General features: G+C 38.1%; 1 protein-coding gene across 3 annotated transcripts in view; it reads right to left on the bottom strand.

The window, feature by feature from the left end:
• Positions 1-24,271, bottom strand: part of PHKB (phosphorylase kinase regulatory subunit beta) — a 234,514-nt gene that overhangs the window by 87,438 nt on the left and 122,805 nt on the right. For all 3 annotated transcript variants that reach the window (XM_052656554.1, XM_052656553.1, XM_052656555.1), the window contains exon 14: positions 1,583-1,677. In XM_052656554.1, coding sequence (XP_052512514.1) covers positions 1,583-1,677 — 95 coding nt within the window. The remainder of the gene's footprint in view (positions 1-1,582; positions 1,678-24,271) is intronic.

Here is a 24,271-nt window from a genome sequence, read left to right as displayed (position 1 = left end):
ACTAGGCTGCAAGAGAGAAGCCTCTGTCCTGGCCCTAGAAAAAGGCTCTTAGATAGGATGTAGCTCCACATGGGAGGCATAAATATTTCCATATAAAAAGTATACCTAGAGTAAATGCTCTATAAAATTCACTCTCACTCATGTGTACCCTGATTTTTTGAGTGGGCGAGAGAGTTGCAAGTATACTGTATATAAAAAATTATACATAACCCACAGCCCTCATCATATGTGTCAAGCATGAAGTAAATGTTTTAACTATTCATTATGTTAGCTGCGTGCTTTGATGTAATCTGGTTCCTGCCCCTATACCTCAAATCTGTGACCAAGAGGTGACTTTATATTCTAAAAAAGGCCTTGAGATTTCATCACCCTAGAAGTGGGTCACACACACTATGTAAATGAAACATACTAGTCTTAAAATGGCTCAGAGTCACAGCACTAGGCAATATGAAGTAAAATACATTGCCACTTTCCCATTTCTTCAGGTAAAATTGCATGTCTCAAATACGTCCAGAATGTACACTTGTACTGCAGTGAGACAAGTGGTAAACAGAGACAAAGGCCAGACCTCTTCCTTATATGGGAACTAACAGACCAGCATAAAATCTCTATCACATATGAACACAGGCATTTTTATGTTTCTGAGAAAATCTTAACATTTATTAAAAGTCTCCCCCAAAGTTTTTCAACTATAAACCACTCAATAACTAGATGTTTTGTTGAGGACCAGCAAAAGAAGCAGAGAAATAGTGTGACAGAACCTACTAACGAGGCTGGCTGGCTTTCCCTTTCTCTCATTAAAACAAGCATTTATGTGTGTGTGTTTGTGTATTATACATATATTTTTAAAGTAAAAGGAGCATTTTATAATGCTTATTTGTAAGCATATTTTCTGTTACTGATGATGCTATTCTTATTAAATACATTTTAACTGCTTGGAATCCCAGGCACATACTCAGTCAGGTTCATTCCCTTTCTCCTCAGGCAGTTTCAACAATCCACACAACATTTTCATTTTAACAGTCCTCATTACTGGTATCATTTAATACTTGAGGGTATGCTCAAGTCAACATCAATCTTGCTGATCCTGCAAACACTTATTTTGTTGACACAACACAGTCTGAATCTATAGTTACTAAACGTGAAAAAAAAAATTTAACTATTCCTTTCCCCGACATGTCACCAAGTACTAAGATCAGCTCTGTCCATCACTTAGGCCTATCACAGAGACACATCACAGATAGACATCAAGTATGGGGTGGGGGGCGGCGTTCATGTAACTGTGCCATCTTATCTGTCCCAGTGCTACCCACACATAAATCTTCTCAAAGACATTTGATACCGTAAAGTCAACCACTGTGAAGGTGAAAATGTTTACCTGTGAGACATCTTGTTGGAAACATCCGACTCATACTTTCTCATTAACAAATAACCTTTACCACAAGTAAATCTTAACTAACCAGAACAGAGAAATGTCTTGCTCTCACAAGGAACAATAAAAATCCATTTAGAATAAAATTTATGCTTTAATTAAGCTTTAAATGTCTGGATGAATCTAAATCATTAAATAAAATCTCTTTACCTGATTGGAAAACCTCATGCTCACATTTCGTTGATTCTGAAGAGGGACAAAACGCTGAACAGGATCAATGTCTTTAGGACTAATTAATTCATCAGCTGAAAAAAAAAAAAGGGAAATTACTAGATCAACAATGTATCTATACAACACTATAAACCAACTAGACTTAACAGGTGTTTATAGAACACTTCATTAAACAAGAGCAGAATATATATCCTTCTCAATATGCAAGCAACATCTTTCACATACCAGACCATAAAATAAGCTTCAGTAAATATAACAGGATTTAAATCATACAAAGTATATACTTCAGACTTCCCTGGTAGCTCAGATGGTAAAGCGTCAGTCTACAATGTGGGAAACCTGGGTTCGATCCCTGGGTCTGGAAGATTCCCTGGAGGAGGAAATGGCAACCCACTCCAGTACTCTTGCCTCGAAAATCCCATGGACGGCGGAGCCTGATGCAGGCTACTGTCCATGGGGTCCCAAAGAGTCGGACATTACTGAGCACAATAGAATGAAATTAGAAATCAATAACAGAAAGAAGTCTCAGAAATTCACAAACTAAAATTAAATAATACATTCCTAAATAACCAATGGGTTGGAAAAGAGAAATTAGGAAATACTTTCTAATATACTTTCTGATGATGATTGAAAAAGAAGACACAACATACCAAACTTTAGGGGATTTAGGTAAAGCAATCCTCAAAGGGGAATTCATAGCTGTAAATGTATATATTGAAATAGAAGACTCTCAAATCAGTAAGATATATTTCATATTAAGACAACAGATGAAAAGAGCTAATTAATCAAAAGCATGCAAGAGGAGTACAGTATAAATGAAACCAAATAGATTCTTGAAAAACTCAAAAGTTGACAAACCTTTAGATAGACTAACCAAGAAAAAAAAAAAAAAGACTTAAATTACTTACTCAGGAGTGGAACTAGGAACATTACTACTGATTTTATGAATTACAAGAGAATATTCTCAAAAAATGTATGCCAACAATTTAGGTAATCTAGATAACATGAGCAAATTCCTAGAAACACATACACTACCAAAACTGATTCAAGGAGGACAAGAAAATATGAACAAATGTTTAACAACTAGTGACCGAAACTTTTCACACAAAAAATGTCCAGGATCATGTGACTTCACTGATGAATTCTATTAAACAGTTAATGAAAAATTAAAACCAATCTTCCATAAAATTTTACAAAAACCAGTAGAGGGACACTTTCCAACTCATTCTAAGAGGCCATTATTACCCTAAAACAGAAATCAAAGACACCACAAGGAAAGAAAATCACAAATCAAAATCTCTTCTGAATACAGACACAAAACTACTCAATAAAAACACTAGCAAACCAAACCCAGTAACATACAAAAATTACTACATACCATGACCAAATGGGACTTATCCTACAAATGCAAGAATGGCTTAACATCCGTAAATCAGTTATTGCAACTCCCCATATCAACTAAACAAAGGATAAAAAGCTACATGACAATCTCAGCAGACACAGAAAACATTTGACAAAATTCAACATCCTTTCATCATGGTAAAAAGCATTCAGCAAACTAGGGATAGACAGGAACTTCCTCAACCTGATAAAAAGGCATCTATAAAAAATCCAATCACTAATGTCATACTCAATGGTAAAAGAACGCTTTGCCCCAAAGATCAGGAATCAAGACAATGATGTCTGCTCTTGCCACTTCTATTCAACTTTATACTGGAAGTTCTAGTCACAGAAATAAGGCAAGAAAAAGTAATAAAAGGCATCCAGAATGAAAGGTAGAAGCTACAGTAATTAAAACAATGTGGTACTGCCATAAAGATGAGAGATCAGTGGAATAGACAGAGTCTAGAAATAAACCCTTCCATTACAGTCAACTGATTTTTGACAAGGGGTCCAAAACAATTCAGTAGGGAAAGAATAGTTTTCTCCCCTACACAAAGTACTAGGAAAGGCAATATACAAAAGCAAAAGAATGAAACTGGATCTCTTTACACAAACTACAAAAATAAAGGCAAATTAGATTAAAAAGTTAAAAGAGCTAAAAGTATAAAATTGTTAGAAGAAAATATAAGAGTAAATCTTTGTGACTTTGTATTAGATAAAATTACATCAAAACATATGTAACAAAGAAAAAATGAGATAAACTGGATTTTGTCAAAATTGTAAGCTTTTGTGTCTCAAAGAATACCATCAAGAATACCATCAAGAACAGCCCAAAGAATGGGAGAAAATATCTGAAAACCACATAACTTGCAAGTGACCTGAATCTTGAATATACAAAGAACTCTTACAACTTAACAATAAAAAGACAAATAACCTAATTTTAAAATGGCTACAGTATCTGAAAAGACATTTCTCCAAAGAAGATTTACTGTAAACATATGAAAAGATGCTCTGACAATATTAGTCATTTGGGAAATGCTTATTAACACCACAATGAGATAATACCTCATATCCATTAGGACAACTAACACCAAAAAAAAAGACAAGAATAAAGGTTGGGGAGGACACAGAGAAATTAGAACCCTTATACACTGCTGGTTGGAAGCCAAACTGGTATACCTACTTTGCAAAATAGTTTAGAAGTGCTCCAAATGTTAAACATAGAGTCACTATAAAGTGAAGTCACTGAGTCGTCTCCAACTCTTTGTGACCCGTGGACTGTAGCCCACCAAGCTCCTCCGTCCATGGGATTCTCCAGGCAAGAATACTGGAGTGGGTTGTCATTTCCTTCTCCAGGGGATCTTCCTGACCCAGGGATCAAACCCAGGTCTCCCACATCGGAGGCAGATGCTTTAACCTCTGCACCACCAGGGAAGCCCTTAAATACAAGAATTCAAGTACTAACATCAAAGATTTCAAGGGAGGAAAGGAAGCCAGGTCAAAAGAAGAAGGGGGAGGAGGCGGGAGATGGGGGAGCAAAAGGGGTGACCTTATAGACGTCTCCTGCCACCGACAGATGCCCAGGCTTTATGGGAGTTTTCCCTGGGCCTCCAGAGAAGGGAAGACTGGAACTCGGCCCTACTAGAAATCAGACCAGACTAGAACCAGAATTCGAGTTCTCTGCCAAGAAGAGGTGATCAGTCTCCAATCCTCAGCTCAGGCTGAGGGCCCTTCGACCAGAATCCTGCATCCAGCCCCGGGGGACTAGAAAAACAGGGAAGGATAGGAAGGGTTAAGGAGAAGAAAGAGAGAGGGAAGAGGAGAGAGGTCAATAAAGTCTCTTGTTCCTTACCGGTCGGGGCACTCTGGCCAGTTGTCCACGTCAGGAGGAGACCAGGGACAAAAGGGTCCCAGTTGCGGCCGCTGGGTCTGGTCCATTGGCAGGCAAGCTGGCCCCTGAGTACCCTGAGTGGTCAGGATGTCAGTCTCAGCAAAGAAGAGTCCCGTCAGAGTCGCCATTTCTTGCAGGAAGACGGACCCCTTCCAGGGCCCGAAACTGGGCTCTTGTCTAACACTCGGAAATGAATTGTCCGAGGAGACACATCTCCTGACAAAGCAAGAGATTTTATTGGGAAAGGGCACCCGGGTAGAGAGCAGTAGGGTAAGGGAACCCAGGAGAACTGCTCTGCCACGTGGCTCGCAATGTCAGGTTACTATAAGACTCAGTAATTCTACCCCTAGGAATCAGCGTAGGAAATGAAAGGGAAATGAAAACATATGTCAAACAATAACTTGTTCATGAAAGTTTATAGCAGCATTATTCACAATAGGCAAAAAGTGGAAACAACCCAAATGACAATCAGCTGATGAACGGATAAATCAAAGGTGGTCTACCCATACAATGGAATGTTATTCGGCCATAAAAGAACAAAGTGTGGGAATTCCCTGGTGGTCCATTAGTTAGGACTTTGCACTTCCACTTCAGAGGGCATGGGTTTCATCCCTGGTCTGGGAACTAAGATCCTGCATCACGAGGCACAGGCAAAAAAAAAGTGGGAGGGGTGGGGGAGAAAAAGTGGTACTACTTGGATGAAACTTGAGAATAGGATAAATGAAAAAGTTTGCCATAAAGGCCATATTACATGATTTGTTGTTGTTCATTCGCTCAGTTGTGTATGACTCTTTGTGACCCCATGGACTGCAGCACGCCAGGACTCCCTGTCCATCACCATCTCCCGGAGCTGTTTCAAACTTATGTCCATTGAGTCTGTGATGCTGTTGAAACTTCTCATCTTCTACTGTCCTCTTCTCCTCCTGCCTTCAGTCTTTCCCAGCATGAGGGTCTTTTCTAATGAATCAGCTCTTTGCATCACATGGCAAAAGTATTGGAGCTTCAGCATCAGCATCAGTCCTTCCAACGAATATTCAGGACTGATTTCCTTTAGGATGGACTGGTTGGATCTCCTTGCAGTCCAAGGGACTCTCAAGAGTCTTCTCCAACACCACAGTTCAAAAGCATCAATTCGGCAGCACTCAGCCTTTGTTATGGTTCAACCCTCACATCCATACATCACTACTGGAAAAACCATAGCTTTGACTATGTGGACCTTTGTTGGCAAAGTAATGTCTCTGATTTTTAATATGCTATCTAGGTTGGTCATAGCTTTTCTTCCAAGGAGCAAGAGTCTTTTAATTTCATGACTGTAGTCACCATCTGCAGTGATTTTGGAGACCAAGGGAATAAATTCACTGTTTCCATTGTTTCCTCATCTATTTGCCACGAAGCGATGGGACCGGATGCCATTATCTTTGTTTTTTGAAGGTTGAATTTTAAGCCATTTTTTTCACTCTCCTCTTTCACTTTCATCAGGAGGTTCTTTAGATCCTTTGTGCTTTCTGCCATAAAGGGTGATATTATCTGCATATCTGAGGTTATTGACATTTCTCCTGGCAATCTTGATTCCAGCTTGTGCTTCATCCAGCTCGGCATTTCACATGATGTACTCTGCATATAAATTAAATAATCATGGTGACAATATGGAGCCTTGAAGTACTCCTTCCCTAATCTGGAACCAGTCTGTTGTTCCATGTCCAGTTCTAACTGTTGCTTCCTGACCTGCATATAGGTTTCTCAGGATGCAAGTAAGGTGGCCTGGTATTCCCATCTTTTGTAAAATTTTCCAAGTCTTCTGTGATCCACACAAAGGCTTTGGCATACACAATGAATCAGTAGTAAATGTTTTTCTGGAATTCCCTTGCTTTTTCTATGATCCAACGGATGTTGGCAATTTGATCTCAGGTTCCTCTGCCTTTTCTAAAATCAGCTTGAACATCTGGAAGCTCTCGGTTCACTTACTGCTGAAGCCTCGCTTGGAGAATTTTGAGCATTACTTTACTAGCATGTGAGATGAGTGCAATTGTGTGGTAGTTTGAGCATTTTTGGCATTGCCTTTCTTTGGGATTGGAGTGAAAACTCACCTTTTCCAGGCCTGCGGCTACTGCTGAGTTTTCCAAATTTGCTGGCATATTGAGTACAGCACTTTCACAACATCATCTTTCAGGATTTGAAATAGCTCAACTGGAATTCCATCACCTCCACTAGCTTTGTTCGTAGTGATGCTTCCTAAGGCCCACTTGACACGGCACTCCAAGATGTCTGGCTCTAGGTGAGTGATCCCATCATCGTGGTTATCTGAGTCATGAAGATCTATTTTGTATAGTTCTTCTGTGTGTTCTTACTAGCTCTTCTTAATCTCTTCTGCTTCTGTTAGGTCCATACTGCTTCTGTCCTTTATTGTGCCCTCTTTGCATAAACATTCCCTTAGTACCTCTAATTTTTATGAAGAGATCTCTAGTCTTTCCCTCTATTGTTTTCCTCTATTTTTTTGCATTGTTCACTCAGCAAGGCTTTCTTATCTCTCCTTGCTATTTTTTGGAACTCTGCATTCAGATGGGTGTATCTTTCCTTTTCTCCTTTGCCTTTCGCTTCTCTTCTTTTCTCGGCTATGTGTAAGGCCTCCTCAGACAACCATTTTGCCTTTTTGCATTTCTTTTTCTTGAGGATGGTTTTGATCCAACATCTCCTGTACAATGTTAGGAACTTCCATCCACAGTTCTTCAGGCACTCCGTCAGGTCTAATCCCTTCAATCTACTTGTCACTTCCACTGTTTAATTGTAAGGGACTTGATTTGGGTCATACCTGAATGGCCCTACTTTCTTCAATTTAAGTCTGAATTTTGCAATAAGGAGTTTACGATCTGAGCCACAGTCAGCTCCTAGTCTTGTTTTTGCTGACTGTATAGAGCTTCTCCACCTTTAGCTGAAAAGAATATAATCACTCTGATTTTGCAATTGACCATGTAGTGATGTCCATGTGTAGAGTCGTCTCTTATGTTGTTAAGTATGATCATTGTGGTCTCTTGGCAAAACTGTTAGCTTTTGCTCTGCTTCATTTTGTACTCCAAGACCAAACTTGCCTGTTATTCCAGGTATCTCTTGACCTCCTACTTTTGCAATCCAGTCCCTTATGATGAAAAGGACATCTCTTTTTGGTGTTAATTCTGCAAGGTTTATATGTCCTTTACAGAATTAACTTCAGCTTCTTCAGCATTAGTGGTTGGGGCATAGACTTGGATTACTGTGATACTGAATGGTTTGCCTTGGAAATGAACAGAGATCATTCTGTCATTTTTGAGATTGCACTCAAGTATTGCATTTTGGACTCTTTTGTTGAATATGAGAGCTACTCCATTTCTTTAAGGGATTACTGCTCACAGTAGTAGATATAATTGTCCTCTTAATTAAATTCATCCATTCTGGTTCAGTTTAGTTCACTGATTCCTAAAATGTCAATGTTCACTCTTGCCATCTCCTGTTTGACCACTTCCAATTTGCCTTGATTTTACGGACTTAACATTCCAGGTTTGTATGCAATATTGTTCTTTATGGCATCAGACTTTACTTCCCTTGTAGCTCAGCTGGTAAAGAATCTGCATGCAATGCAGGAGACCACAGTTTGATTGCTGGGTCAGGAAGATCTGCTGGAGAAGGGATAGGCTACCCACTCCAGTATTCTGGCCTGGAGAATTCCATGGACTATATAGTCCACAGGGTCACAAAGAGATGGACATGACTGAGTGAATTTCACTTCACTTCACATGGCATCCAACTTTACTTTCACAACCAGACACATCCACAACTGTGCCTTGTTTCCACTTTGGCTCAGCCTCTTCATTCCTTCTGGAGTTATTTCTTCACTCTTCTCCAGTAGCATACTGGGGAGTTCATCTTCCAGTGTCATATCTTTTTGCCTCTTCATACTGTTCATTGGTTTCTCAAGGCAAGAATGATGAAGTGGTCTGCCACTCCCTTCTCCACTGGATCACATTTTGTCAAAACTCTTCACCATGACTTGTCCAACTTGGGTGGCCCAACAGTGCATGGCTCATAGTTCAATCAGTTAAGACAAGGCTGTGATCCATGTGATCAGTTTGGTTAGTTTATTATATGATTTATTATATGATTTGAGGTATATATAAAATGTCCAGAATAGGCAAATCTATAAAGCAGACTAGTTCAGTTCAGTTCATTTCAGTCGCTCAGTCATGTCTGACTCTTTGCGACCCCATGAATAGCAGCACGCCAGGCCTCCCTGTCCATCACCAACACCCGGATTTCACTCAGACTCATGGCCATCAAGTCCATGATGCCATCCAGACATATCCTCTGTCATCCCCTTCTTCTTCTGCCCCCAATCCCTCCCAACATCAGAGTCTTTTCCAATGAGTCAACTCTTCCATGAGGTAGAAAAGTACGGGAGTTTCAGCTTTAGCATCATTCCCTCCAAAGAAATCCCAGGGCTGATCTCCTTTAGAATGGACTGGTTGGATCTCTTTGCAGTGCAAGGGACTCTCAGGACTCTTCTCCAACACTGCAGTTCAAAAGCATCAATTCTTTGGCGCTCAGCCTTCTTCACAGTCCAACTCTCACATCCATACATGACCACTATAAAAACCATAGCCTTGACTAGATGGACCTTTGTTGGCAAAGTAGTATCTCTGCTTTTCAATATGCTATCTAGGTTGGCCATAACTTTTCTTGCAAGGAGTAAGCGTCTTTTAATTACATGGCTGCAGTCACCATCTGCAGTGATTTTGGAGCCCCCAAAAATAAAGTCTGACACTGTTTCCCCATCTATTTCCCATGAAGTGATGGGACCAGATGCCATGATCTTCGTTTTCTGAATGTCGAGCTTTAAGCCAAATATTTCACTCTCAACTTTCACTTTCATCAAGAGGCTTTTTAGTTCCTCTTCACTTTCTTTCATAAGGGTGGTGTCATCTGCATATCTGAGGTTATTGATATTTCTCCCAGCAATCTTGATTCCAACTTGTGCTTCTTCCAACTCAGTGTTTCTCATGATGTACTCTGCATATAAGTTAAATAAGCAGGGTGACAATATACAGCCTTGACATACTCCTTTTCCTATTTGGAACCAGTCTATTGTTCCATGTCCAGTTCTAACTATTGCTTCCTGACCTGCATATAGGTTTCTCAAGAGGCAGGTCAGGTGGTCTGGTATTCCCATCTCTTTCAGAATTTTCCACATTTTATTGTGATCCACACAGTCAAAGGCTTTGGCACAGTCAATAAAGCAGAAATAGATGTTTTTCTGGGACTTTTTTGCATTTTCGATGATCCAACAGATGTTGGCAATTTGATCTCTGGTTCTTCTGCCTTTTCTAAAACCACCTTGAACATCTAGAAGTTCACGGTTCATGTATTCTTGAAGCCTGGCTTGGAGAATTTTGAGCATTACTTTACTAGCATGTGAGATGAGTGCAATTGTGTGGTAGTTTGAGCATTCTTTGGCATTGCCTTTCTTTGGGAGTGGAATGAAAACTGACCTTTTCCAGTGCTGTGGCCACTGCTGAGTTTTCCAAACTTGCCAGCATATTGAGTGCAGCACTTTCACAGCATCATCTTTCAGGATTTGAAATAGCTCAACTGGAATTCCATCACCTCCACTAGCTTTGTTCATAGTGATGCTTTCTAAGGCCCTCTTGACTTCACATTCCAGGATGTCTGGCTCTAGGTCAGTGATCACACCACTGTGATTATCTTGGTCGTAAAGATCTTTTTTGTACAGTTCTTCCGTGTATTCCTGCTACCTCTACTTAATCTCTTCTGCTTCTGTTAGGTCCATATCATTTCTGTCCTTTATCGAGCCCATCTTTGCATGAAATGTTCCCTTGGTATCTCCAATTTTCTTGAAGAGATCTCTAGTCTTTCCCATTCTCTTCTTTTCCTCTATTTCTTTGCATTGATCGCCAAAGAAGGCTTTCTTATCTCTTCTTGCTATTCTTTGGAACTCTGCATTCAGATGCTTATATCTTTCCTTTTCTCCTTGGCTTTTCACTTCTCTTCTTTTCACAGCTATTTGTAAGACCTCCCCAGACAGCCATTTTGCCTTTTTGCATTTCTTTTCCATGGGGATGGTCTTGATCCCTGTCTCCTGTACAATGTCATGAACCTCATTCCATAGTTCATCAGGCACTCTATCTATCACATCTTGGCCCTTAAATCTATTTCTCACTTCCACTGTATAATCATAATGGATTTGATTTAGGTCATACCTGAATGGTCTAGTGGTTTTCCCTATTTTCTCAATTTCAGTCTGAATTTGGCAATAAGGATTTCATGATCTGAGCCACAGTCAGCTCCCAGTCTTGTTTTTGCTGACTGTATAGAACCTCTCCATCTTTGACTGCAGAGAATATAATCAATCTGATTTCAGTGTTGACCATCTGGTGATGTCCAAGTGTAGAGTCTTCTCTTGTGTTGTTGGAAGAGGGTGTTTGCTATGAACAGTGAGTTCTCTTGGCAAAACTCTATTAGCCTTTGCCCTGCTTCATTCCGTATTCCAAGGCCAAATTTGCCTGTTACTCCAGGTGTTTCTTGACTTCCTACTTTTGCATTCCAGTTCCCTAGAATGAAAAGGACATCTTTTTTGGGTGTTAGTTCTAAAAGGTCTTGTAGGTCTTCATAGAATCGTTCAACTTCAGCTTCTTCAGTGTTACTGGTTGGGGCGTAGACTTGAATTACTGTGCTATTGAATGGTTTGCCTTGGAAACGAACAGAGATCATTCTGTCGTTTTTGAGACTGCATCCAACTACTGCATTTCGGACTCTGTTGTTGACCATGATGGCTACTCCATTTCTTCTAAGGGATTCCTGCCTGCAGTAGTAGATATAATGGTCATCTGAGTTAAATTCACCCATTCCAGTCCATTTTAGTTCACTGATTCCTAGAATGTCGACGTTCACTCTTGCCATCTCCTGTTTGACCACTTCCAATTTGCCTTGACTCATGGACCTGACATTCCAGGTTCCTATGCAATATAGCTCTTTACAGCATCGGACCTTGCTTCTATCACCAGTCACATCCATAGCTGGGCATTGTTTTTGCTTTGGCTCCATCCCTTCATTCTTTTTGGAGTTATTTCTCCATTGATCTCCAGTAGCATATTTGGTACCTACTGACCCGGGGAGTTCCTCTGTCAGTATCTTATCATTTTGCCTTTTCATACTGTTCATGGGGTTCTCAAGGCAAGAATATTGAAGTGGTTTGCCATTCCCTTCTCCAGTGGACCACATTCTGTCAGACCTCTCCATCATGACCCGCCCATCTTGGGTGGCCCCCCGGGCATGGCTTAGTTTCACTGAGTTAGACAAGGCTGTGGTCCCAGTGTGATTAGATTGACTAGTTTTCTGTGATTATGGTTTTTGTGTGTCTGCCCTCTGATGCCCTCTTACAATACCTACCATCTTACTTGGGTTTCTCTTACCTTGGACGTGGGGTCTACGGTAGACTAATGATTGTCTAATGCTGGTGGAAGGATGAAGTGATTAAAGGTAATGTGGGGAGTGATTGCTAAAGGGTATAGGCTTTTTTGCAAGGGGTGATGAAAATGTTCGAGAATTGATTGTGGTTATGGTTGCACCCCCTGTCCTGCCCCAGCTAGCTCCAATGGTAAAGAACCTGCCTGCCAATGCAGGAGACATAAGAGCCTTGGGTTTGATCTCTGGGTTGGGAAGATCCCTTGGAGGAGGAAATGGCAACCCACTCCAGTATCTTTGCCTAGGGTATCCCAGGAACAGAGGAGCCTGAAAGTGAAAGTCATTCAGTCATGTCTGACTCTTTTTGACCCCATGGACTATACAGTCCCTGGAATTTTCCAGGCCAGGATACTAGAGTGGGTAGCCTTTCCCTTCTCCAGGGGATCTTCCCAACCCAGGGATAAAACCCAGGTCTCCCACATTGCAGGTGGATTTTTTACCAGCTGAGCCACAAGAGAAGCCCAAAAATACTGGAGTGGGTAGACCTCCCTTCTTTAGCAGATAGCGGGCTACAGTCCATGGGGTCGCAAAGAATCGAACACGACTGAAGTGACTTAGCATGCATGGTTGCACAACTTTGTGGATATGCTAAACACAACTGAAATGTAATCTTTAAATAGGCGAATGTTTGTAATTTTAACTCAGTAAAGTTGTTCTAAAAATCATGCATTTGCAGTCTCAGGAAGAAAACTAGATCCTTGAGGGAAGACAGTGTTTCCTAACACTAAATTCTAAAAGATGTTTCTGAGATGGAGCATTTTTTAGGGGGCACTGACCAGCATAAGGGCAATGTCTTTGGCTGCTGTTATATTATAAATATGGAAGCTCTTTTCATGTTTTAGTTCCTTGTGGTAACGCTGGATAAAATACAAAGATACAACAAGGAAGACAATTTAGTGTGTTTGGGGGGGTGGGGGTGGGAAGAAGGTACTAAGTCAGTGTTCTCTGCTGTTTTCTGCTCTAATGTACCTCAGAGAGACTCACTGACACCTGAGGCTCTCTGTAGCATGGATTCTCTGAGGGCCTGGAGGTGACTATGCTGGGAAGGAGCAGTGTAGCGGGTAGGATCCTCAAATTTAATTCTGAATAACCTCTTTGGTGTGCAAGTTGGCAGTATGTATGCAGATTTAAAGCAAGCATACTCTCTGACCCAGCAATTAGCATATCTTAAAGTTTGTTATGCTCAGACATGTGAAAGTTAACTGAATAATAAATCAAAAAAAAAGAATCCAACTTCTCCTAAAATGAGTCAGCAGAGGTGTTTATTTTTACTGCAATGAAGCTATGAAAATGTGCTCATTTCATTTTGATCTTCAGTTCTATGTTGTTTATATAAAAACAGGTTGTTATGTGGTAGCCTGGATGGCAGTGAGGTTTGGGGGAGAATGGATACATGTATATGTACAGCTGAGTCCCTTTGCTGTTCACCTGAAACTATCACAACATTGTTAATCATACCCCAATATACCCCAATAAAAAGTAATATACCCCAATAAAAAGTAAAAGGATATAATAAAAACAGGCTGAGTTTTATACATATTTATCCAAGCATAATATTTACTTAAAAAAAATTACAGCCCATCTACCATAGCTTTTTAGGTACTGTTTTTAGGCAGTGAATAATTCTGAAAAACAGAGGAGGGAGTCAACCACAAAAATGATAGTAAATTCTTTACAGCTTTGGGACTGTTTCTCACTGTATTTCTATCCTGGGGCAATTTCAGGGTACATGTACAATGTTATTTAACAGACAAAAAACAGAGGTGTCTTTATAAACTCTTGGAAGATATTTTTCATAGTGATAAAAATGAAAATAATAGAATAATAAGAAAAAGGAGGAGAAACAGCAGCAGAACAGCCACAGAAGCCACCACAGCCACTGTTGCCTCTGCAACAGCAGCCACAGCATCATTTTGCGCTTACTCCATTCCTGGCATTGTTTAAGCATTTCACATACATTAATCCTCAATATGCCCCTATCTTACAGATGGCAAAATAGAGGCATTGAGTGGTTAAGCAACTGGCACATGGCTAGAAAATGACAGAATTTCGATTCAAACATAATAGTCTCTTCAGAGTTTCCTGACCACATATTAATCTTGCCCTTTAAGAACACTGATATTCTATACAATGGAAAAGATAACCAAGAGGTGGAAACAATAAAAAATTTAGGCCTTGATATGTCATCCCTTTCCTACCCCAATCAGGGAGTGTATTATAGGATATTCTCTCTCTCTGAAGAAAATATACTTTTGCAATTTAAACCAAGTCAACATGGGCTTGATTATGGCAAATATCGGCATGTAATTTCAATTTATTAATATTAGTTTAGTTTATGCTGCAGGGTTGATTAATACAGTGATATTCTAAATAGTAGCATATTATTTCCCCTTATTTGTCTGATCACTGAGATGTGAAAAAATTTTCATTACCAACAAGCATTTTACATAATTAATGTTTCACTGTCATCCTATAGAAATGAATTGTATCTTTATTATTTTGTTATTTATAAATGATGACAGATAAATTAAGAAATCTTATATCCTTGGAAAGCATTAGTGCTAATTTATTAACAGTGATATGAATCAAACAGACAACCAAATCTTGAAAAAGCTTATTTCTTTGCATTTCCTTCTCATTTCTCTTTTTGTACTATACCTGTATATCTAGTTTCATGTACCAGTTTATACCACCTGTTCATCTATAACCCACAGGCTGTATGATTCTTATTCATATCTATACCACACTACCTAGCACAGCAGCGGCATGTGGTAGGCACTCAAGAGATTTATTAAACAAAATAATAAATTGGTGGGTTAACAAATCTGGATACATTAATTGCCATAATCATTAATTTCCAAATGGTAAAAGTGATAAATACTTAAAAGATCAAGTTAAAAGACATTCCTCCCCACCCTGTTAGGGGAAGCACACTGACTGAAACCGCCCACCCTGGCCAGGCCCTATAGTAACCATTCGCATGAGTTATTTGATGACAGGAGATCCTGGTAAGGAATACAGAACTAATTAGCCACCACCAACTGGAAAAGTTCGGGAAAGGTCAAAAGGAGACACCGCGTGTCCGTCCACTTTCCAGAATGCCTCTCACTAGCATTCATCTTGGCTGAGTGATGCATGCACCACCAGGAAAGACTTTGAATTAGAATGATTGGCTAAAGACCACCTGGAAACTAATCCCATCACCATAAAACCCAAGACTGTGAGTCACGCTGAAGAGTAGTTCTCCTGGGTTCCCTTACCCTACTGCTCTCCACCCGGGTGCCCTTTCCCAATAAAATCTCTTGCTCTGTCAGCACATGTGTCTCCTTGGACAATTCATTTCTGAGTGTTAGACAAGAGCCCAGTTTCAGGCCCTGGAAGGGGTCCCCCTTCCTGCAACAACCCTACTGCATTGATTTTTATCATTCAGGAGGCAAAAACAGAGCTCCTCATTGCTCCAACTATGGCACTGGTTTTCTGGTAAGATCCCTGAAAGACCTCACACCTGCCCAACTACAGAACATTTTAAGAAAAGAAACAAGGATAAAAGAGCAATGCCTTTTACATTTGACAATACAGCACCAAATCTCACAGAATCAAGTATTTCTATTAATATAAATAGGGACAGCTGTTTTTAAACCTTTAGAAGACATATTAGGTTCATTAATACCTACATTTTTATACACAGAAAAGGTTTATGAAATATACCCTTGGTTTATCTCAAACAATAATTGTTGAGGGTGAAAAGAAAAAAATCCTTTGTTACAGTGATACATATTAGCAATTCATATATTAAGAAATGAGCTATGAAAAAAAAGAAAATGTAGATCCTCAGTCTTATACATTATATCAAAAAATCCCCAAATTATATAATGTTCTTAACTCAATTAACAGGGATCTAATACATAAAGATTTTAAATTTACTTCATTAAAAAACAGCACAAGTTGGGGACTTCCTGATGGTCCAGTGGCTAAGACTCCAAGCTTCCAATGCAGGGGGCCTGGATTTGATCTCTGGCCATGGACAGAAGAGCCTGGCGGGCTACAGTCCATAGGGTTGCAAAGAGTTGGACACGACTGAGAGACTAAACACAGCATAGGGAACTAGATCTCAAACGCTGCAACTAAGACCCAGTGCAGCCAAATAAGTAAATAAATATTTATTAAAACAACAACAACAGCAGCACAAGCAAAGTTTAAGGGCAAACTAGGAAAATACTGAGAGGTTAAGTATACCTAATATATAAAATATTCACACAGACTGATGATAAAAACTATAAAACCAAGGTTAGGTGAGCAAAGTAAATAACTAGGTAACTCAGAGGACACAGAAATGACTGAGAAATATGTTTTTAACCATCAGCATGCAAATAAAAACAGGATACAAATCAGTATCTTAATATGCTAGTAAAATTTTTACTTTTAATGAGCACACTTAATGCCACAAAGGTTATATGTGACACATCACCATGGAGACTTCTGCACAAGTCAACAGTTTGTCAGTCATGGGCTGCATAACCTTGGGTGAGCTCCTAAATTCTTCTGAGCTTCAGTTACAGCATATAATACCCATCTCATAGAGAAGACAGGAGGATTACTTAGGATAATATTTGTAAAGGGAAGAGCACAGACTATGACAGATTTTAAGGTAGTATTATTTCAGGGCAACAGTCTGACAATATATACATAGGGTCTTCTCAGGCTTGAGGCATCACTGGCTTCATGCTCAATTTTACTAATATATTCAAGGGTAGGATCAAAAACTTGTATACAATTTTTCTAGCTCTAGTAGCAATTCAAGTAAAAATTTTAGTTTTAAGAAAGTCATGGAAGAAAAATCTTTCAAGATGCAACTTTTAAAGCAAAACTCTATTACATGTACTTTCAAGATGTTAGTGATGCCTACTGCACAGAAATCTTACTTTAGGTCACTAGCAATCTCATGGATACCATGAAAAAGATAGCAAAAGTGCTAAGAAATTGATGTCTTTCTGCTTGAAGTTTCCTGGAGGGTGATAGCTGGGAAAGCTCTTAGCAACAATGTAAAAATAAACCTTTATATTTTTATCTCTTTATCTTTATCACTAACAAAACTGTGGGTTACACTGAGCAAGGTGTCAACTGTATTTGAATTTCAACAGACCAATGAAAATCAAGACCTCAGTTTCTTATGTCCACACGCACACTAGGGGGCACTTGATCACTAACTTGAAACAGATTTCCAGGCTTAAAAAGTGGTTTTTATATTTGAGGTCAATTGGTCAAGAAATATCATGAATAAAATCAAATACAAATGGACTTGTCTTAGTTATAGACATTGGGATTAGAATAAGCAGTATATCAGAATAACTAACCTGCCCTCAGAGACAAAGAAATATTTCCTAGGTTGTCACATTTGATTCTTGTTGTAAAGCTACTGTGTATCAATCACAATGACTAGCAGGGAGAAGGCCTCTATAAATAGCTGGTTCACTGAGTAGATGAATAGTTAAGAAGCATCTAAGGATGCATTTTCTTCTTGTGATGTTCTGTGACTATCAGAGTACCTATAAAGAGAGCCCATATGCATCCTTAGTTGCCTGTTTAACAAGAACTATGAAACATATTTTCACAAGTACTATTTTCCAAATGGTGGCTGAAAGGAGGAAGGAGAGTAGAAAGAAGGACAGGAAGTAGAAGAATCATTTAAGTATGTATTTGTCCCACAGTAAATGCTTCAGTATATTTTCTCGTCAATCCTTAAAACAAAATAAACTGATGATCAAGAAGATAAGAAAATTCAAGACACTTAAGCAGTAAGTGGTAGAACTTCTTTCCAGATCCTAAACTGTCTACTTCCTAAGTTCATGGCCCTCAAACTCAAGATCTTTCCACTACAGTTCAAGAAAAACATAAAGAAAAGGAAAGAAGGAAGTGAAACTAAGGGGAGGAAGAAGTGGATGAAAAACAGTAATATCAGAGAAATAATCAGTATCACATGGTTAAAAGTTTGGTGGGTGTTACAAATCATTTAAAGTATAGTTTCTGCTGGAAAATGAATTGAGTTCCAAAAATGACTTACTAAAGAACTTTAGGAACCCAAGAATTAGTTTGGGAACTGTATATGCACATAACATTTTAGATATTTTAAAATACTGCTTTGTTTATTTCATCATTTTAAAAGTCTGTTAACACTTCCAGGAAATTAACACCCCTCCTCAAAAGAAAAGAATCCTTCGTGAAACTCAAAAAAATTTTTCACTCAACTTAACATTTTAGGACTTTGCATGCACTGCAGAAAAAACAATAGTTAATTAAAGAGCTCAGTAACTTAATTATAATCAAAGAACATGCCTGTTTTAACTCTTGATTTTTATTAATGTTTTCAAAGCATCTATCCTAAAAATTCTTCTGTTCACCTATCTTAATTTATAAAGTATGTAAAAGCTCTAATATTTATGATTTGGGATCTTACAGTAGTACCTAAATGAGGTCATCACTATGAATGCCCGATGTAAAGGGTAAAAAAAGTTAGTTGTGTATATAGTAGTCCCCTAATCTACAGTTTCATTTTCTGCAGTTTCAGTTACCTGTGGTCAATCACAGTCCAAAAATAATAAATGCAAAATTCCAGAAATAAACAATTCATAGGGCTTCCCTTCCCAGGTGACACTAGTGGTAAAGAACCCGTCTGCCAAAGCAGGAGAGGTAAGAGATGCGGGTTCCATCTGTGGGTTGGGAAGATCCCTTGGTGGAGGGCATGGCAACCCACTCCCTGGAGAATCCCATGGACAGAGGAGCCTGGTGGGCTATGGTCCAAAGGGTCGCACACAGTAGTTGGACACGACTGAAACAACTTAGCATGCATCTGCACAGACAATGTTTAAATCCTCTGCCTGTGTCCTGAATAGCATGATAAAATCTAGGACAGTCCTTCTCCTACCTGGTAGCCCCAATCATCCCAAGATCTCTAATTATGGACATGGTCTGCTCCTGACATTGGACCATCAACATTGTCAAGGCTCCATGATCCAGGATTCCCAGAAGCAGATGATCCCACTTCTGACATCTTCTCAAAAGGTCAAGAGAAAACTAATGCTATGTCATAAGGCCTACATCATTCACCTTACCTCATTTCATCATGTAGATATCTTATCATCTCACATTATCACAAGAAGAGGTGTACATACAGTACAATAAGGATTTTCTTTGAGGGAGACCACATTCCATAACTTTTATTGCAGTATACTATTATAAATTATTAAATTATAAAATTATTCTTTTTGTATCATTAGCTATTGTTGCTAACCTCTTACTATGCTTAACTTATACATTAGACTTTATCATAGCTATGTATACATAAAAAAAAACATAGTACATATAGGATTTGGTACTATCCATGGTTTCAGGTATCTACAGGGGGGTGGGTCATAGAATGTATACTCGTGGATAAGGGGAGGGGGGCTATTATTTATTAAAAACACAAGCTCAAGTCTGGAGGTCAGGCTTTTTTTTCAAAGCTAAACAACTGATATGTTAGTTTCTCTTTAAAAAATACTGAATAAGAAAATATATTAAAGTTAAATAATGGTTTTGGGGAAGTTTTAAAGTTATTATTAACTGTATGTTATCTTACATTACTCTAGTTTAACCTCAAAAAAATTTCAATCTAAAGATCATGATTTTCAAATGACTTTTATGTGATAAATATTCTTAAGGTTATTTATGCAAAAAACTCAAAAAAGTACATGGCTTTCTACAGACTCACATGAACATTTTCTAAACTTTCAAATGTAAACAAAAATTTAAGGTATAACTAATGATCATTTTATTCTAAGACAAGTTAAATGTTATATCTGAAATTACATTTTATTTGGTTTAAAATAACATGTTTGTGGTTTATTTACCTATTTCACAGCAAACATTGATTTTCTAAGTGTCTAAATTTTCTAAAGATAAAAAAATTACTGTAATAATTGACTATTTTCTAAGAACACAGTGGGTAGTTCAGGTCTTCGGCCAGGAAATAGCATACTGAGTCTTTCTGCTCTAACAGTGAAATAAAAGTCACATAGCTTTGTTGTATATTATTCATTAAGGTATGTGTGTGTTAGTTGCTTAGTTGTGTCCAACTCTCTGCAACCCCATAGACTGTAGCTCACCAGGCCCCTCCGTCCACGGGATTCTCCAGGCAAGAACACTGGAGTGGGTTGCCATTTCCCTCTCCACAAGGAACTACAGAAAGAAAGAAAGTGAAGTCGCTCAGTTGTGTCCGACTCTTTGCAAACCCATGGACTGTAGCCTACCAGGCTCCTCCATCCATGGAATTTTCCAGGCAAGAGTACTAGAGTGAGTAGCCATTTCCTTCTCCATCATTAAGGTATACATAGAGCAAAATATTAAATTTCACCTGAATTAGTGAAAGCCATATACTATAGAATATTTTTAAAGGTTTATGTTCTATTATTTCCATATAATTCCAATTAACTGCCCATAAAATATTGTTAAGCAGATATCCAACTGAGGGTCCTTTAATGAATAAATAAGACTTTGTTCGTAAATGTGGTGGCTGGGATCTTAACATCCATAGAAACTGGATGGTTCTTAGGGAGGGCGCAGGGAGGGGGCAAGAATACTAAATGATTAGTCAAGAGCAACTAAATGATTCAGTCTTCCGAGATCTTATTCATTTTAACGAGTGAGTTGTTAATGAGATGACACAGAGCTAGGTCAAAGTGCTAATTAATATGCAGCATCTCTTTTTTTTTTTTTAGCAGGAGATAAGAATGTGGTTTCATAGTTTGCAACATACCTTTCGCAGGTTCTCTACTGCCTTTTTACAAGTACAGCAGGAAAAAGAGAAATTGACTACTTTTTAAAAGATTTTCTTTTTCAAAATGGTCATGGAACAGAGATGAAGGTATGACCTGGACTATTTCTGTTCACTCTGATCTTAACAGAAGAAAATGCTATCTCCATTCAAAACCTGTCTACATTTAATACATGTATTTTGGAGTAACAAAAGTCCAATTTTTTTTTACTGATTAATATTTTCAATCCTCTTTATTTTTAAAGCTCAATCTGCTTATGTAGAGTATGGTCAATTCTATATTCCCAATTAATTACCCTTCTTACTTTTATCCTGAGACTCTGCTCAAACAGCAATCTTTCTAGCTGTATCAAGCCTATCCCAGGCTGAATATATAGCAAAAAGCAGGATGAAGGCAGTGTAGATCTCAAATTATAGCCCAGGTACCAGTTTTCAGTCTCATACTCGCAGGAAAATTTCATCATGCTCACTTGTAATTTCCAAGTATAGTATACAGAAACTTATGATTCTGATGTTAAAATTCTTGTCTTAGGTTTACTATTCCTCTTCTAAAATACGTTTTATTTAGCTTAATATCAACAAGGCTTCTTTGTATTCATGATAATAAGATGGAAATAAAATTCTAACTAGAGACAACCTTAGCAACTTGATTTCAATAAAACTACTTCATATATAGATTTTTTTTTTCTTTCAGAAACTCAAAGCAAAATCTGTATAAATAATATCAATTCCTTATCAAAGAACTGTCCCTTTAGAGAAAAGCATTTTTCAACAGGCTCTTAAATTAGCATTAAGTAAATATGGAGACCCAGAAAATACAGTTAGGAAATGAGCAAACTGAAAACAGCAATAACTTAATATTCTCTTCTTTGGTTAGCTTCTGTTTGCTCCTATATACCATTTTTTGCATGCATGCTCAGTCACTAAGTCATGTCCGACTCTTTGTAATCCCATGGACAGTAGCCGACCAGGCTCCCCTGCCTGTGGGATTTCCAAGGCAAGAATACAGGAGTGGGTTGCCATTTCTTTCTTCAATATATCATTTGTATAAAGCTTAAATCGGGAATCTGGACTTTGAAATATTTTCCCCTAGTGGAATGTAAAAAAAGAAACCAAGATGATTACTCTTACAGCACCAAGAAATTCAGGTTTTAGGCAGTAATGCTAAGAACAGCAAAGATAATAACAGTATTTCACACAGTAAGCATTTCTTTTAGTGCAAGTATAGTATTTACAATCAACCTGCTTCATAGACTGTTTGCCATAAAAGAATTCTGACTAATATGATAACCTTTTTAATGGAAACACTAATAATGTTAAAAATTTTATCAAGGAATGGCACAGGAAGATGCATAAAGCTTTTTTGTGTTCATGAAATTAACCTTCATTTCAGTGTGTCCAAAGACACTTAGGCTGAAGTTTTAGGGTAAGCCGAAAAATAATTCTTCAAAAGATTATGAATAATGGCCCCATTATGGCTCCCCCTTACTGAGTAAACTGCCAACATGTATTTATTGGAAAGAAGAGAACTTTGATATACCTGATTTCTTTTGCAAAGTGGATGACCATAGCTATGATAAAGCTATGACCAAGCATGGTTGTTATACTAAGTCAGAATTGTATTACATTTACAAAAGAGACTAAAAGTTTCCATAGCCTTCTGCTAGGAACCTATACAGTAAGCTGAATGCAGCACCTAAATGATCATAGTGGTACCCACACACCTATTTCATTTTCTTCTCAGAAACTGTCCATCATCATTCAGCACAATAGACACATTAATATACTTTTACATGATAAGAAACTCCAAGATGAAAACTCCCAAACTCATTCTATAAGGCCACCGTCACCCTGATACCAAACCAGACAAAGATTTCACAAAAAAAGAAAATTACATGCCAATATCACTGATGAATATACATACAAAAATCCTCAACAAAGTTCTAGCAAACAGAATCCAACAACACATTAAAAGAATCATACCCATGATAAAGTGGGGTTGACTCTAGGGATATAAGGATTCTTCAATATATGCAAATCAATCACTGTGATATACCACATTAACAAATTAAAAGATAAAAACCATATGATCATCTCAATAGATGCAGAGAAATCTTTCAACAAAATTGAAGACTCATATACAATAAAAACTCTCCAGAAAATTGGCATAGAAGGAACCTACCTCAACTTAATAAAGGCTATATACAACAAACCCACAGCAAACATTATTCTCCCTGATGAAAAAGTTAAAGGGTTAATCTCTAAGATCAGGAACAAGATAAGGGTGCCCACTCTCACCACTATTATTCAATACAGTTTTGGAAGTCCTAGCCAAGGCACTGAGCAAAGAAAAAGATATAAAAGGAGCCCAGAGTGGAAAAGAAGGAGTAAAACTCTCACTGTTTGCAGATGACAAACATCTATACACACATTTTTTAACATATTTTTTATACATGTATAGATGTTTTTCTATACATTAGAAAACCCTAAAAAATGTCACCAAAAAACTACTAGAGCTAATCAATGAATTTAGTAAAGTTTCAGGATATACAATTAATACACAGAAATCCCTTGCATTCCTATACACTAAGAATGAAAAGTCAGAAAGAGAAATTCAGGAAATAATCCCATTCACCACTGCAACAAAAAGAATCAAATACCTACAATAAACCTACCAGGGGAGAAAAAAAGCTGCATATAGGACACTATAAGACAATGATGAAAGAAATCAAGGACAATACAAATAGATGGAGAGATATACTATATTCTTGAACTGGAAGAATCAATATTGTCAAAATGACTATGCTGCTCAAAGCAATCTACAAATTCAATGTAATCCCTGTCAAACTACCAATGGTATTTTTCATGGAACTAGAACAAAAAAATTCACAATTTGTATGGAAACATAAAAGACTGAATAGCCAAAGCAATCCTGAAGGAGAAAAAGAGAGCTGGAAGAATCAACCTTTCTGACTTCAACCTATACTACAAAGCTATAGTCATCAAGACAGTATGGTGCTGGCACAAATGCAGAAATACAGACCGATGAAACAAGACAGAAAGCATAGAGATAAAC

Source organism: Budorcas taxicolor, chromosome 18 (genome assembly GCF_023091745.1).
Source record: "Budorcas taxicolor isolate Tak-1 chromosome 18, Takin1.1, whole genome shotgun sequence".
Taxonomy (NCBI): domain Eukaryota; kingdom Metazoa; phylum Chordata; class Mammalia; order Artiodactyla; family Bovidae; genus Budorcas; species Budorcas taxicolor.
This window is presented reverse-complemented; position numbering and strand designations above follow the sequence as displayed.